Source organism: Anolis carolinensis, chromosome 4, assembly GCF_035594765.1.
Source record: "Anolis carolinensis isolate JA03-04 chromosome 4, rAnoCar3.1.pri, whole genome shotgun sequence".
Classification (NCBI taxonomy): Eukaryota; Metazoa; Chordata; class Lepidosauria; order Squamata; family Dactyloidae; genus Anolis; species Anolis carolinensis.
This window is the reverse complement of record NC_085844.1, coordinates 77,860,281-77,878,064: the sequence shown is the minus strand read 5'-3', so window position 1 is coordinate 77,878,064 and position 17,784 is coordinate 77,860,281. Positions and strand designations below refer to the sequence as shown.

Sequence of the window (17,784 nt, the reverse complement as noted above, 5' to 3'; positions counted from 1 at the left end):
CAGCATGTTCTGTAGTAGAAAAAGGGGGAAAGGGAAGGAAGGCAAAATCTGATTTGTATTTTAGCATGCACTTTCATGAATATCATTCTACTTATTCAGTTGCAAAACAGACTGATATTTCAGGGTTCATCTATACTGTAGCATTAATACTGTGTGACACCAAATTAACTGATCAGGTAACTACATAATGGTAAAGGGGATACTTTTTTGAGAGCTTTCACCAACTTTAACTGCCAAGGTTAAATGCTATGGAATCATGGGACTTTGTATGGCAAAGAATGCTAGTGCCTTACTAAACTACAACTGAGTGGCAAAATGAATACCCCCAAAATGGGCAATTTGAGAGAAAAGTTATTTTTACTATTATTATTGCTATTGCTATTGTTGTTACTTTTGTGGTTATTATTAGAAGTAGTAGTATCATTATTATTGTTATAGTTATTGCTACAGTAGAGTCTCACTTATCCAGCACTCGCTTATCCAACGTTCTGGATTATCCAACACATTTTTGTAGTCAATGTTTTCAATACATTGTCATATTTTGGTGCTAAATTCGTAAATACAGTAATTACTACATAGCATTACCGCATATTGAACTACTTTTTCTGTCAAATTTGTTGTATAACATGATGTTTTAGTGCTTAATTTGTAAAATCATAATGTAATTTGATGTTTAATAGGCTTTTCCTTAATCCCTCCTTATTATCCAACATATTCGCTTATCCAACGTTCTGCCGGCCTGTTTATGTTGGATAAGTGAGACTCTACTGTACTACTATTGCTATCATTACTGTCTATTACTGTTGTCACTGTTCTGCTATCACTAGTATCATTATTAACTATTATTTTAAATTCTTTCTCTGAAGAGACATCATCAAGGTTCAATCAGTATGATGACTTAGTCGTACTGGGTTACTCGGTTTTTTCTAGTATTTCTTTTTTAAAGAACAAGATTGATCATTGGCATAATACCAATTTTATTTATAAAATTTCAGTTTTCTTAGAAAGTAAAGATAGTGTTATGATATTAACATATTCTCCCCTGGGGGAAAAGAGCGGTATATAAATAAAATAAATAAATAAATATTGTATTGTATTGATTTTACTATAAGCTGCTTTGATTCTCTTTTTTAGAGAAAAAGTGGGGTATGATAATAATAATGATAATGATTTTGCATGGAATCATTATAAAAAAATATTATATTATAATAGGAACATTAACAGATTAACTTACATCCCCTTCTCTCTTAATTTGAAGGATCTTAATGAGAAAATTAAATAATTATTTGATACAGTCTAGTGCCTTAAATCTGGAGTTAAGTCTTGGGGGTACACAGCCACAAAAAGTATTTAAAAGGGAATCCCTGGTGAAGAAAAGGTTGAGAACCACTGCTTTAGGTATTAAGTAAAATATGTGCTTGGAAACAAAGATGTTATTGCTCACAGCGAACACATTTCTGTTTAAACAGCCTTCTAGTTGCTTCTAATTCCCAGTCCTGATGCAGTTCTTTACTTCATAATTTAACACCATTCTCACTGCTCACAGAAGTGGACATTATGTGCAGTAATACAAACAAAACAAACAAAATGCCATGTTGTACATGAAATACATCTTTCCACACTAAGCTTTTTTTTTTAATGCTGAGATATGTCTTGCTTCATGCAAGTTAGGAAGTTAACATTCTGCTAAAAGGCACTGGAAGATTTTCCCCATCAGTTTTACCAGAATACAATTAAGTAGATTTTTAAAAGCATAGTTTTACTGTTTTCGGGAAAAACTCTTGTTATAACTAATGGGGACAAATAAATTATAGCCATCTGAATTTCTGAGGGTTAATGGAAAGTACAATACTTACTAATAAGATAATGTAGATCATTTAGAAAATGAAAATTCAATTTAATCTGACATTTCAGCTCTATTGATGTTTTGCAGATAATTTCAGTAGAAGCATGTAAATATTGTACTTCATTGCTTTCTGGTTGCTAAGAGACAAGACAACATATAATTTGTGGGGAAGCATCTGTTGAAAGGCATCAGTCTCATCTTGGAAGCAATGAAATCAGTAAAACAGTGAAAAGTAGGTTGATGACTCTGATGAACAAGGTGATTCACATACTCTCACCTCCAGAAAAAACTCATAAACAATTTGAGGGCACACAATAAATGGCTTCCATATCAGTGAGTAGTGGATCTAAACTTTAGTTTCAGCTATAAGGGAACTTCCTAAAGTGCGGAGCACTATTCCCAAAAATGCTCAGCACCTTGGATAGCTCCTTCAAAGGCAGGCATAACATCCAAAGTGGCTTTACCATGGACATAAGGAGATGCCCCTGTCAAATGCAGGGTGCATGATTCAGCACCTTTGGTTGTATTGTTTTGGAAAATTCTGTTTAGTTTGGTTCACATAATTTCAGTAGTATTAACTGTTGTGCACATTTCCAGGAAGTACATGTTTCTTCCTACTGAAATTATGGTCTTAACGACCCAAATAAAGGATGGGATTTGTGTAGCCTTCCAGATGTTTTTGACCTACAAGTCCCAGCAGCGTTGTCCTTCAAGAACATTTGGGAGACTGCACAATTCCTGCGAATGGCCAAAATCCAAATATTAGTCTAGAACAAGCTCATTAAATCAATAGGAACTTGGAAAATCATCATTTTTCTAAGTTTCTTTGCTTCAACTACTCTAGTTGAACTGGAAAAAGTTTAAATTTAAATCTTAATTTGCACATTTGTAATCAAACATTTTGACATAATTAGCTAATTTATTAAGCTAAATGAATAAATGTCTGCCAACTTGCATAGTTTATGCAGTCATACTTCCATATCTAATTTATGAACATTTACTTATCCATTTATATTTCCCTAAATAGAACCTGTCCAAATCAGGTGAAATTTGTTAAAGTTATCAATAGCAATAGTGTTAGAACAGATGTAGCATTTTAAAAATTTGTAACAATGAGGTGCTGGTCTAGGCCCCATAATACATTGAAGTTTTTTATTGTTTCTTTATTCCCTAAATACTTAAATTACTTTCAATTACACTTTAAACTCTCTCTGTGTGTATATATGTGGAGAGCACTTTGTACATGTTTTAATTTTTTATAAGATGTCTTAAGTTTCAGTTCTGGGGAATGGGGTGTTGGTGGTATAGTTTGTGAAGCTCAGAGTGCTTCTGCCTATGTGATATGCTCTTTCAAGAATTACACAATGCATAGTTTGTGCACAGCTATTATCTTGGTTCTACCATCACATTTTCTTTATACCTGTCAGTTGTGGCCTGGTAAGCAGAAACAATATTTTTGGTCTTAAAAATGTTTATTTGCATGTTTACTTCAGAATTAGGAGTATTTTATTTTATCTTTTATTTTATTTACGACATTTCTACTCCGCCTTTCTTAACCCCGAAGGGGACTCAAGGCGGCTTTACAACATAGGCAACTTTTTGATGCCTTTAAAAACAGTGTACAATAAAATATACATTTAAAATAGACTTTAAAATACAATTAAAACAATTAAAAACATTTAGAGCAATTCCAAATTGTACAATTTAGAGTACCAGTAATTCTAACTGAACGTATCATGGGAATACATTTAAATCAAAAATATCACCCAACTAAAGAAAGTTTAGTTATCACATTTAACTTTAATTTAATTTTGATTTATTAATTTAATTGATGAATTGACCAAATTTGAGTGATCATTCTAAAAGAAACAAAAAACATTATTTCTCTGCTTGTGATCAAAGGAGAAGGAGAGGGGTTGGCATTTCCTTTCATTTTAAAACTTTTTTTTCTCTATTAAAGAAATCCATTGGCAAATGACACCCACACCCAACTGGGGCTTGTCAAACTGAGAAGGCAAAATTTTGCTCACTGTCTCCCCACCCCCGGTCTTCTCTTACAGCCAAGTATTTCAGTTCCCAAAAAAAGGAGGGGGGTGTTAAACGTTTTTAAAACATTTTCACTTTCTATTTCTGGGAGTGGGATCTCTTTCTCTCTCTGTATATGCACACATGTACTCATATGCACCAAACTAGTACTAACTACTGGACAGGCAATCCCAAATACTGTGTGTAATAAGCTTTTAGTACAAATAAAGTCTGCAGTGCTGAAACTTCCTTCATAAGTTATCGGGTAAGATAAGAAACATTTCAACATGGGATAAGAAACATTACAAGAGTTTTCCCTATATTGTTTATTTTTTGAATCATCGTGTTAGGAGATTAGCTTTTATTTAAAGGAGAGGTGAACCCCTCCCCTTTAAGCTATTTTTCTATAGAAAGTTCTGAGCCACTTGTAGAGTGCTGGAAGAAATCTCAATTTATATTGTTCTGATACTAGATCAAAATTCATAAGCAAATGTTCTTCCTGGGCTCTGAAACTCCTAGCTGAAAGACAAAAACTGGATCCCACCTTTTGCTCATCTACTAGCGAGCAAAGGCCTTTTCATTTAATAATAATAATAATAATAACAACAACAACAACAACAACAACAACAACAACAACTTTATTTTTATACCCCGCCTCTATCTCCCCAAAGGGGACTTAGGGTGGCTTACATGGGGCCAAGCCTGAATAAAAACAGTAGCAGTATAAAACACAGCAATAGACAAAAACATGCATAATTAAAAAATTTAAACATTAGCCAATAAAAACAAGAACTAATAAAAAACATGGATTAAAATGGAGAGATTGTAAAAGCAGACTGGGTAAGGTGCACCATATAAATATTGTAAACACGAGGTGCCTGATAAAGTTCTGCAAATTCTTGGAAGTGCAAATTGGGGTGAGAATAGACCCTGTGTCTATATCGAGTTGACAAAGGTAAAAAGTGCAAACCGGTACAAGAATGGTCACAGATACAGATTGCTTCTGGATTAGTAATCTTTATCTAAAGGCATGAGTAAAGAGCCAGGTTTTCAAGCTCTTTCTGAATGCTACCATGGTGGGGGCTTAGGCAGGCCTTTGGCAACTGTCCTCATTTGCTCCAGCAAGAACTTTTACTCACTGTATTTTTTTTGTGGACATGTTTCAAATAGTATTTAACTGTTTGTTTGCTTGCTTGCTTACTTGAACTTGCTTCATGTTTTAAGTATTCTTATTTTAATTGCATTTTATGGTGAACCATCTTGAGTCTACTTCGGAACGGGGACAAAACAGAAATTAACTAAATACAATAAAATAAATAGTTTCCACTCAAATCCATGGCTGATATCCAAGATAATCATAGAACTTCCAGGCCCCCAGTGCCCACTGTTAGATCACATGAATGAAGAGGCTTGGGCCTGGGAGCAGACTGTCATTATAAGTGCTCATAATGCCCTGTTAGTGTGATTAAAGGGGTAGGTAGCTTTTATGAAGTGTTGATGGTCATGTTTCTGATGATGGGCGTACAGGAGCACTGACAACCGCAAACTGTAAAGCACCATTGAAAGAGAGGGACTACCAGAGGACCTTGCTTCTATTGACAAATGTGGCAGAAGTAATGCATTTGTACTTACAAAATGATTGAACATACATCTGTGAACAGGACATCTGTGGTTTTCATTTCTTTCCCACAAAAGTCTGCTATATATAACTTGCAGATAGTATTAGCAATGAATAAAAAATATATTGAATGTCTTGATGTTCATTGTCCTTGTGTGCCTTCAAATAATTTCCAACATATGGCAACTTTAAGAGTAAAACAAATTGCCATTACACAGCGAAGCTGGGCTCCTAAAGTGATGTGGTAGAGATGTTCATCATTCAGAATAACTATAATTATCATAAACATATTTTTTTAAAATTAAGCAGTAATTTTGTAATGCATTCTGACACACATGGCAGGAGTTAATCCATCTGACAGAAGCAAAGGAAGAGATTGGCAACAAGAACACACCATCAATATTAACTGTTTGCCATCTCCTTTTCTGAAATGGTTCCATTCCAGCCAATCAGTATAAGAACTTATTCAGTTTTATGATTGAATTTGGTTTTCTTCCTATTTTGACCCGTATTGTTTTTTTAAATTCTGTGAAATATCTTTATTTTTATTTTATTTTGTGCAAGCCACACTTTGAGCATTTTCAGTTGGAAAGCAGAGTAAAAATATTAGAAAAGATAGGAGGTTTACAGATAACAGGCCTGTGAGTTTAAGGCTTCTCACTTTGTGTTAATCTCCAGTCCAGCTGTAAACAGGTTCTTCTCATCTGAATTTCAGAAAAAAAAATTCTGAACATGCACTCATTGCAACTTTGTTTATTTTTCCTTTGGCTTTCATTTTTATTTATATATATTTGTGAATAAAATAGTGAGTTTAAGGGTTGTTTAAAATATCTAATGTACTGAGAAGCTGACAGCCTGTTTTGGACCAATCACTACTTCTACACCTAATCTTCCTCATAATTACAGTAAGGCCAAATAGAGAGAATCTCCTGTAGGCTTAATTCGGGAGATCTTGAGCAAAGTTGTACATAATGATTAGATATGAACTGATGTGTCTTTTTCCCTTCTCTAGAAACTACGTATTATAATTTTACAAAAATATTGAAGGACAGATAAGGATGGAAAGAGGCTGAGAAATGAAGACTCTTGCTGCTTTTCCCTCCAACTGAATGCCCAAAGTGATATGATAATTAAAAAGACGTTCTAGAAACATAGACGGTCTAAGGTTGACATCACTACAAGACTAAAGCACATTAAAAGGAAATGACAAGTCTATTGCCAGAGGATGCTGTGGAGTCCCAGGGCTCGGATGAGCTTGAATGTAAAATCTGTTACAACCGCTATAACCTGAGACAAAGAAAACCTAAAGTTCTGGGATGTTGTCACAGAGTATGTGCCAAATGCCTTTGCAAGATCATAGATTTTGGGGACTCTCCTCAGGGGGTCATTGTTTGCCCATTCTGCCGGTTTGAGACTTGCCTGCCTGATGATGAGGTGAGTAGTCTTCCTGATGACAACAACATCCTTGTAAATTTGGCTTATGGAGGAAAAGTGAAGAAGTGCCTACCGGACAATCCAACAGAACTCTTACTGACCCCCAAAAGGCTGGCCTCTCTTGTTAGCCCTTCCCATACTTCCTCCAACTGTCTAGTTATAACCATTATGGAAGTGCAGAGGGAAAGCCCCCCAACCCTGAACTCAACCCCAGTTGTGGAATTCTATAGGCCCACAAGTTTTGACTCTGTTGCATCTGTGCCCCACAACTGGACAGTGTGGAACTGTACATCCTTGCTCTTCCAGACTTCAATTCGAGTTCTTGTTTGGTTGCTAGGTTTGCTGTATTTTAGTTCCTTGCCTTTAGGGATCTACTTACTGGTATCAAAGAAAGTCACCCTTGGGGTAGTCTTTGTCAGCCTTGTTCCCTCGAGTCTTGTTATTCTTATGGTTTATGGGTTCTGCCAGTGTATATGCCATGAGTTTCTGGATTGTTTGTCTTCTTCTTAACAGTAATTGTCATGAAATAAGCAATGAAACATGAAATTGCCATAGATGTAGCACAGTTAACTTGTATTCTTATTTTATTCCTTTTGTCCATCAAAATAGAAATGCAGACCAGTTTTGTGGTCTTATGTTTAAAAGTAATTGAATGGTTGTTTTGCTGCTGCTGTATCCTGTTTTACTAATGGGAAACATCCATTAAGAAGAATTAGCAATAGAAAAAGGATGCAACAAGAACCGTCTCCTTTCTATGTGCCTAATGTTACATTGCAGTAATACTGTAATTTCAAGCAGATTATTCATATAGCTCTATAGGTTAAGTTTACTGGAATAATTTCAAATGAAATGAATGTTAAACTGTCTCTTATTCGCATTGTTCTCTGAGTAATATTTTGAGGGGTGTTTAGTTTACCCTCTGCTGCACATGTTCATTACATTTGTGCAAGAACTGAGATCAGAACCCTTGGCTTGCAAGTTTCCTACTGGACAGTGCCTCTGATCTTTAAAATGCACAAAGAAAATAGGTGCTATCAATGTACCAGAATGAGCGATAAGATAGCTCTCATTATCATAGAAGAAGAGTGTTTGTTTGTTTTTACACTAATTACGTAGGTAGAAAATTGCAGAGGATAGCATTCACTCTTCAAAGCCATGTGCCACAGAAATACAAAAAATATCCTGTTCTGCTGTTAACATTTCTCTTGAAGGTATCAAAAGAGCTTTACCCATGACAGATTTCTCTGAAAGCAAAAACAAGTTCCTATGTGAGAACCAACTATTTCAAAAGAGTTAGTGAAGTATACTGAAATATACTTCAGAAGTATACTGAAGAATTTGTTTCCCATGTAACATAAGTTTGTACTGTGGCACATAGCTTGTGAAAGGGCTTATGCATCCACATATTTGTGTGACTCTCTCACTTGCATTCTTTATGTTGTAATATGTATATCTGAGTTTTTTAAAGAGAGAGGATGTTACCATATAAGGACTTTTAAACAAAGCTTTGGGAATGAATTGCCTTCTTGCCCACCTGAACTTTTGGCCTTCTTGTGAAACCATGAAAACATGGTTTGTGCTCCAAAGCTAACACCTAGCACCAAATCAAAACAGTGGCAAAGCAGTAACAGATCAAAAATATAGTTTCAGTCTTGCAAATGGGTTTGAATTCTTCATATCTAAGATGAAGACTGTATTGAAGTGTGAAAGTGAGCTGCATAATTAGGTTTGTCCTTCCATTTTAGTTCAGCTAAATCCTACTAATATTTGGATCTCTAAGAAATTTCTATCAAACAGGGATCACACTAAATATGCAATGGAAGGAGGAAAAGGAAATAAATTTTTGAAAGATGAAACAGGAGATGTAACCTATGCTTTTTCCCCTTAAGGTTCGAAATAATGACTGTTGACAGGGTACAAAATTAGTTGCATTCGGGTTGCACTGATTTTATTAGGAAGCATTGGAGAATACTAGTCCTTCCCTTCTCAGTTTATAATATTTTATGAAGCAGTTTGTCCAGAGATCCAAACAGTTTTAGTTTAATTCATTACTAATGGTTAGCATTACAAATTAATATTTGTAAGAATAATATATTGCTACCACTAAAATGTCTGTGGCAAAGCATGCATAGTCAGATGGAGTGGCATGACTAGCATCAGTAAACCACAAAGTGTAATTAATTAATGTTCAAAAATGGCCAGGTCTAGGGAGGATATCCACCTATGAAAAAATATTTTATAATGTCTGTAATGTTTGTATAATATGTTTTTGTGCATATGTATTACAAAGGTTTACATATTTGTAGGGACTTGCATTAAAGTTGTCCCAGCTGTTCTAATAAATGGGTTCTTGGCGTAGGATGAAATGAATGTCAGTATCTACCACTTCTGGAAAATGTCTGTACATTCTACTTGTAGTCAAATCAGATATTTCTGTTTTCAGTTTTTGTTCAATCTGTACTTTTCCTTAAGAACCATTATTCGTATGGTAACATATCTCATATATTTTGTGGCATGTGTTTAAGCCAATTCACATGCTGAGAGATTACACTGAAAAGTTATTTGTACTTTGAATTTATACAATTTATTTTAAGTATTCAGGGTATGCAGTCTTACACAATTTCTTTGATCAGTTCTTGCCATATCCGTTCTCCAAATAGTTCCTGAAAACCTGTGTCTGAATATGCAATACCACTGGCACTCCTACCTCTACACTGCAAAAGTCAGCTTAGAACAGTGGGATGAGATAAGACACTTTCTATAGGTTAATATCCAACTACCATGGATGTTTACCTCTGATTTGCAGTTTGGGGAAGTACTTAGATTTCTTTCACGCTACTCAATTATATCACTATGATTCCACTTTAATTGAAATGACAATATTCTATGGAATCCTGAAGTTTGTAGTTTGGGAATGCTGATAATTTTAAATGCCCTTCTCTAAATTGCAAAGATCAGGATTCCATATGATATTATCATGGCAGATAAAGTGGACCCATTATAATGGTGTAATGGCAAAGGTCCTTAGGCCTCATCTACACTGCCATATAATCCAGTTTCTGAATCCAGATTATCTGCTTTGAACTGGATTATATGGCAGTGTAGATTCATGTAATCCAATTCCAAGGAGATAATCTGGATTCAGAAACAGGGTTATATGGCAGTGTTAATCCAACCTTAGAATGTTCTAGTTTGATCTAATTGCACCAGTATAATTAGATCTAATTAGACTATTCTAATTGCAACATTAGCGGTCTCTAGAAGAGAATTCTAAACATCTCACATAAATATAAAGAGTAGATAAACCACTGATGTAAATAAATGTGAAGCTTGAGGCTTTTTCACAGAGGTTCTTATGAGATTCTAAATCTGCCTGTTTCTTCTCCAGCATCATGAACATATTTGCAACTCAGAAATTACTCGGCTGGTACGTGTAGGCAGCATGAAGAGGAGAGAGGGAATGAAGATTGTTTAGAGGAAGCCATAGACTATTTGCTGGAAAACATCATAAAAGATTGATATGCTAATGAGGGCCTTGGGGAAATGGCTCAAAATCCTTGAGGTATTCATCAGACTTAAGCATTTGTAGCACCTTATGATATCATAATGTTACTATAGTAACTACAGCAATAACAGCATGATGACATATTTGGTAAAATTGCACCTGAATGTATTTTGGAAAAAAAATTATCAGTCGTCTTTCTGCCCCAAGCTAACATGCAACGTAAAAACAAAAATCAAATTAAAATCAGAACATGCAATCATTAAAACATTCTGGGAGCCAAATAACACCCCCCTCCCCCCCCCCCCCCCCAATTTAGCAAGTTCTGCCACAAAAGTCTATACCCTATATTCTGGGTGTATCTACATTGTTGAATTAATGCAGTTTGACAGCACTTCTACTGCCATGGCTCAATGCTATGGAATCATGGGAGTTGCAGTTTTACAAGACTTTTTGACTTCTCTACCAAAGAGTGCTGATGCCTTACCAAACTATAAATCCCAGGATTCCATAGCTTTGTGCCATGCCAGTTATAGTAGTGTCAAACTATTATTTCTGTATTAATGCTGTGATTTAGATGTACCCTGTGTTTTCTTAACATCTGTTGCTATTAAAATAACACAGCCAGCAGCAGTTTATTGCTTTATAACTCCACTTTGAAGTAAAGCAACCACCAGAGAACAAACATCAAAGATGATTACTTTTTTCAGCTACTTACACTTTTTAAAGACTTTTTTTTAAAAAAAAAAATGGCTTTATGACATTGAACTTATGCATCATTTAACTTGGGGTTCATACAGGCTTCACATATAATACTGATGCTGGTAAACTTTGGTTTTTAATAGAAAAATCAGATGTTATATGTATTGCCCAGTTAAACGTTTGTGCTGATGTAAAACAAAAACAAAACAATATTAATGTTTGTTTTTTTCTACTTGAAATGCTGGTCTCATCAGAAGAGGAACAAGCATCTCTGGTGTAATTTGCAAGAAGAGAGAGCTTCATGTCAACACAGTCACTGAACAATATTCTATGTTTTTGCCAATGGGCTCTACCCTCCCATATGAAGTTTATGATTCTGATCTCCCTCTCTTCCAGTTATCTCAGGTTATTTCCCAATCTTTACATTTCTTGGCTTATAGTCTGAGGTACTTATCAGTTTATTTTTCAGAAATTTTATCTTGGAAGAAAAAGAAGAGAAGCAAGGAACGAAGCAAAGAAAATAGAATGTGAAGGGAAAAAAGACAAATGCTAATGAAACTATGTGAATAAAGAAATGGTTTTGTCTTCTTTTCAATCCTTGTTTACTGTTTTTTTTCCCCAGGAACAAGAAACACAAAAGAAGTAGATGAATGCATAGTAGAAATTCATTTCCTTAAAAAGAACCCTCTTCCCCAAAGTTGATGGCAAAACTGAATATCATCAAGCATATCAATCTGAACAAAGCCTAAAGATAGACAAGATGACTAGCTGGGTCTGCTTTGTACTGATTAAAATACTTTTTGGATATGTTTTAGTGAAGAAAATAGTGCAGACTTTAGATGGAAACAACAGAATAGAAATTGCTGAAGATATGTCACATTGGAATGGCCCTGGATTACAGCTTTGGGTTATGTGATTTTAATAATTGATGTAACTGTTTTTAGGTGCTTTAATACTCTGGTTTTTAATGTAGATGTTTACTAGAAGCAACTTGCAATTTCTCAAGCCACTCCTGACACACACACACACACACACACACACACCAATTGTATTTTATTTTAAGCATTGAATTGTTGCTGATATGTGAGGCCGCTCTGAATCCTTTCGGGGTTGAGAAGGGCAAGGTACAAATATGGTAAATAAATAAATAAATTGGCTTTCTCATGAAGTAGAGCAAAAGCTGAGAGGTGAAGACAGCAGAACTGGATGACAGAAGTTTTTAATTCCACCCATCCTTTGCAATGTTCCCTGTCAAGACTGCTTTGCCCAGGTGCATCATGGCGTTGCTAGAATTGAAATATGATTCACAGCTTGTTGGCTCCTGAACATGGCAGCAAAGGAATGTGGCTTCCTCTACCTTAGGCAGCAGAATGTCTTGAAACAGGACAAATCACTGACCTGCAGTTGCATGGTAGGTTAAAATAGAGAACTGTAGTCTCTTGGATATTTAGATCTAAGAAAACATGTCATGAAGTGTCAGAGATGCATTCCCATATCTTAGTTGAGAAAGAAATTCTGGGTTTGTTAAAATATGAAGGCTAATAAAGACTCCCCAAATTTATCTGGATAGGCTGAAGGAATATTGCAAAAGGATAAGGACTTAGATTTTGGGAAATACGTTGTCTCATCTCTTCAATTCTGCTGGAAACTATGAGTCAACAAGAAGCCTATTGTTTCTCAAATACTGTTGGCAGTTGTTTTTGAGATATACTACAATGTTTTGATTTGTTTTCAACAATCTAGATACGGTATGTATCCAGTTATTACATAGGAACACTTCCAGTCCAGTTAAGGTATATGTTACATAGCTACACCAAACATTCTTGATTCTTGCCAGTGCAGCAAAGTAGCATTCTACCAATCTCACATTCTAAATAACTTATTTTGAAAGCTGGCAGGAGTGTTTTTCTGAGAGGGAAAATATATTCTGCCTTTTAATCAGATTAGATCTAAATGGAGGCAGAGGATGCATTCAATTAACTAATTAATTGAAGCTGTCCTTTTCCTGTCCTGTATTTCTATCAATTATGCTGATGTGGTTTGTATCAAGTTGAACAGATCTGTGGAAAATGGAATTACAGATCTCAGAGGCAGTAAAAGCAGTTTTATTCTGGAGAACGGAGTGCTTTCCCTAGTCACCTTTAAATGAAATAATTTCAGTCATTAGTTATCACCACACTTAGGCTTAAAAATATAAGGTGCAATCTCAGAAAAGTGCTTTGCAGTTCTTCATTGAACAATATGGGCATGTGGGATCACTAAATTGTATAAAGCACTTTTTTCAAATAGAACTTCTCATCTTGAAGCAGTCAAACCAGCTCACCAAAAGGCTGCATGTGTTCCAAAATATATGTGCGCACGCACACACATACACAATATCCATTTATTAATAAGAAAGACATATATTCTAAATTATATTACTTTTTCATTTTAAAAATGTAGCACATTTTGTGTGTGTATTTTTAATGCTGAAGACTTACAGAATTTTATGCCAGCCAGCATACTAATCATATTGCATTGTGAAGTGTAATCTATATGCTTTTTATACAAAGAGCTGCACATATAGTTGGAAACACACACAGTTTTTTGATGAGCAGCTTCGATTGCAGAAAGATGAGAAGAATTGCTTTATACAATTTTCAGTGATCCGAGCAGAATTGCAAGCCGCACTGCTAAGAGTCCTGCAGGCAACAGAGAAGGGCCTTTTTTGTCTCTAGACCAGAAGTATATAACCTTTTGAACCTGAGCAGCACATCAAGTGTCGATTGCTGGTTCACAAATGGATGCAATTTCCACAGAGATTGCAGCTTCCTCTCCAATGTCTACTAGAAGACTGTCAACATCTGTTTCAGAAGCCCTGCAAAAGCCTCTGCCCCCTGCAGTTATCTCAGGTAGATAGTAAGGACAAGGGTGGGATCCCAACAGTTTTGAGGAAACAGATCAAGGGATGCAGGCGACATACTATTGAGGTAAGGTGTAGCTCATGGACCTCATCGTGGCCTAATAGTAAAATAGAAGTAACACTGTTGGTGTAGCCCAAGGGAGGTTGATAGGGAGAATTGATTCTGTACACTATGAAGTTGCTCACCCCTCTTCAAAAGTAATATGTCTGTGTTATTAGTTTAAAGCGACTGAGCGTGAAAGGCATGTTGGGCCCTGAGGGCCCTTTTACACAACCATATATCTCAGAATATCGAGGCAGAAAATCCCACAATATCTGCTTTGAACTGGGTTATTTGAGTACTGCCATATGTTCCATTTCAAAGCAGATGTGGGATTTTATTCATTTATGACTTAATGTCAAGGGAAAACCTTTACAACAAAAAGTGCATTTTTCCACTGCGCATTACATTCACCAGCAAATACCCTTTTTTTGGTTTCAGGGTTTTGAAAATTGAAGTGTGTATTAGATCATATGGCACACTAGATTTGAGTAAATACAGTATAGTACAACCTCCTTATCCATGGGGGGAATATGTTATTGGATTTGAACTACCCTAATAGCAAACCCTGTTAAAACTAAGGACTTTGGCCCAAGAGTACCATAGGGTAATACTGGGTGATTAAGAACATGCCTAGAGAACATTTTGTTTGATGTGGATAAATGAAACAGCAGATAACAGTCGTACAGATACTGGGTTCATACTGTACCACACTGGCTAATAGGTAAGCTTCTGCACATAAAAACATCATCTGATTATTCTGTTGACACCTTTTAGAGTTGCAACATGTCTTATATTTCTCCCTTTTTTCAGTCAGGTTGGAGGAGAACTTAATGGGGTAACCCATTCTTACCATTAGAATTCAGCAATAAAGCTGTCAGGAAGGGAAGGTAGCATGCAGCAGATCAAGCTGTGATCCATTTAATTGGCATTTTCCCCCTGGCTGGTTGACATTTAATCAAACTGAAAAGGAGGGGAACTCCTTTCTACTTCAACTGACTTGGGAAATTGTGAGAAACTACAGGTGGTAAATGCAATAAAAAATCAGGATCTACTCAATCTGACTCAGGGCCCTTCCACACAGCCATATAGCCCAGAATACCAAGGCAGGACATCCCACAATATCTGCTTTGAACTGGGTTATCTGAGTCCACACTGCCATATATTCCAGTTCAAAGCAGAAAATGTTGATTTTATACAGCTGTGTGGAGGAGGGCTTAGATGATATATTTCCTTTTTATAGATGTTTAAATATTATTAGTGGCAATGTCATAATTCAGTGGTAGAGCACACACCCTGCATACAGATTGTCCCAGTTCAACTTGTAAAACATGGATGGATCTGCGGCCCCTTCTACACTAAAAGGACAATGGGTTCCCCATGTAGGTTTTACCTCCATGTATTTTGAACCAATAAAGATATCATCATCACCTGATCAATGGATTAACTGTATAAGTAATGGTATGAGCCATTTCCACCCTATACTCGCCACAGAATAAAACTCCTTGCAGAGTATATGAGGCAATAAAGACAAGCTGTGAGTATTATAGTTGTTTTTTTGGGTTCACAGAATTTGTATTCTATATATGTTCTATTATTCATGTTATAATGTAACACTATCTTTAGCCACTATCTATGTCCCCTTAGGATCCACCTACTCAGAAAACTGATGGTGAATTTCTCACCTTAAAAGTTGAACCTTTTCTGTTTATTTAAGTAAGTAGTGCCTGAACATACTTTGTTGTAATCTTTTTGTAAACTTTCTTTACAAATTGCTGGTTTGCAGGTATATATTTATGATGTGTATTATTTGTAGACCCAACCGCCTGATGAAGACTCCTGTGAGACGAAACCGGTTGCAGGTTTGAGTCAAGTTATATGGAAACTGGAGTCTACTCATATAATAAAGAACAGGACATTTACTCACATGAAAAACTTGTCCTTATACTTCAAGAGAAGAACCGCTGATTTCTACTTATATGCAATTGGGACAGTCCTTTTTTTGGATATACATTGAGATTTTTTGATATACATTGAGTCTGTTTGATTATTTTTATATCACCACAAGCAATGGATTTTGCCCCTTCTACACTGCCAGATAACCCAGGTTATCAAAGCAGAAAATCCTCATCTGATTTGAACTTCATTATCTTACACTACACCTCCATATAGTCCAGTTCAAAGCAGATAATGTGTACAGCTGTGTAGAAGGGGTTTGTGAGTGAGAGCCAGCATGGAGTAGTTGGACTTGAATTCTGAGAGACCAAAGTTGAATCTGATCCACCATGGAAATTCAGTTACCTTGAGCAAATCACTCTTTCTCAGCCTCAAAGAAAAACAAAAATCCCCTCTGAACAAATATTGTAAAGAAAACTCTTGTGATAGGGTGTTCTTTGGTTTGGCATAAGTTGGAAATGACTTGAAAGCGTATTACATCAAGATGTGGGAATCCATTTCATCTAAACTACTGGAAAGTGCTTTCTGCAAACAGCAGCACTATGTGGGAGAGGTATTTGATTGTCAGCAGCAAAAACAGTAAAAGGAAGGTTCGTCTCCCTTCCCCATTGTGTGGCAGTGTGACTCGGGAGCCAAATGGCTGCTCTTCATTTGAAAAATGATACACTTCCAGGCATAGAGTTCAGTAATGTGTTTAGTGTCCGATCCAAGCAAAGTAGACAATATTAACTGCGCTAGGGACCAGATGAGTAATAAAATCCCATGGAGTAAAATTAAATCCATTGTTCTTACCACCTGCTTGAGACTGCAACTTTTTTTAATGCAGAAATGATTTGAAGTATTCCAAATATCTGGTAGGCTGATGGTTCTCAAACTTTAATCTTCCAGATGTTTTGAATTCCCTGAACTTGCAACTGATGTGAGGAATTCTGGAAACTGAAATCCCAAACATTTGGGAGACCGCAGTTGGATAACCCCTGCAATAAAAACGGGACATTTGCATTTGTAGGTGAAGGTCATGCATTTTATTCACAGTTGTACCCCATGTTTCCTACAATGAGCTCAAGGCAGCATACCTGTCATTTCTCCCTCTGACTTCAAACAACCCTGTGGGGTACCCAGTAAGTATCATGACTTACCCACTGAAATTTTGAACAGGTTCTTCTGTACCTTTAATGACTGAACAGAAAAGGGAAATGGCTTGTCACAACCTTCAGCTACTGATGGTTCTGCACAACTATTAAAGGAATAGGAGCCTTGCCCCTTGCTTCTGCTGACAGCCCTAGCTTTGACATTACAAATTGAACATATATGCTTCTATAGTAGAATTTGTCATGAAGTTAATGCTTTGGCTGTTATTCCAAAAGAACCATTGCCTTTGCCTGTGTTTCTCGCTTCAAGGGTCTAAGCAGAGGCAAACCATAATCCACAGGGAGTTCAAGTGTTTAACAACCATCCACTTAACACCATTTTTCATTTTTAAACATCAAACAATGATTTTAACACTTTAGACTTGAGCTGTGTTGACTTGAGCTGTGTCGACTTGTTAGTTTACACTTGCAGATGGTTAATTACCACTAAGTATAATATAATTTTCTTAAATGGAGTACACAATATTAAACTCCTTTAATATAGCGTAAGCTTTTCATAAACGTTAGCTGCTGTTGACATCACTTTCAGCAAATATATTTAGCACAATGCACTAATGTGTTGATGCTAAGCTGCTTAATGAGTCTTAGGGGAGCTTTCTTTGATTTGT

At 36.0% G+C, this 17,784-nt stretch overlaps 1 protein-coding gene and 1 long non-coding RNA gene across 6 annotated transcripts in view; one reads left to right on the top strand and one right to left on the bottom strand.

Moving 5' to 3' along the window:
• Nucleotides 1–11,722, top strand: part of rnf182 (ring finger protein 182) — a 46,872-nt gene extending 35,150 nt beyond the window's left edge. The window contains exons 2-4 of one of the 5 annotated variants that reach the window (XR_010006118.1): nucleotides 6,502–6,923; nucleotides 10,312–10,485; nucleotides 11,382–11,722. Coding sequence is in view for 2 of the 5 variants with exons in the window: in XM_008108811.3 (XP_008107018.1) it covers nucleotides 6,693–7,433 (741 nt within the window). In the remaining 3 variants the exon portion in view is untranslated. Of the gene's footprint in view, nucleotides 1–6,501 lie in introns of all 5 variants that reach the window. The other 4 variants (XR_010006119.1, XR_010006120.1, XM_062980685.1 and 1 more) reach the window with 4 other exon arrangements.
• The window catches only part of LOC134298974 (uncharacterized), a 36,052-nt gene extending 19,056 nt beyond the window's left edge, over nucleotides 1–16,996 (bottom strand). The window contains exon 1 of the long non-coding RNA XR_010006122.1: nucleotides 16,818–16,996. This is a non-coding gene — a long non-coding RNA (uncharacterized LOC134298974). The remainder of the gene's footprint in view (nucleotides 1–16,817) is intronic.
• Between the last annotated feature and the right edge of the window lie 788 nt (nucleotides 16,997–17,784).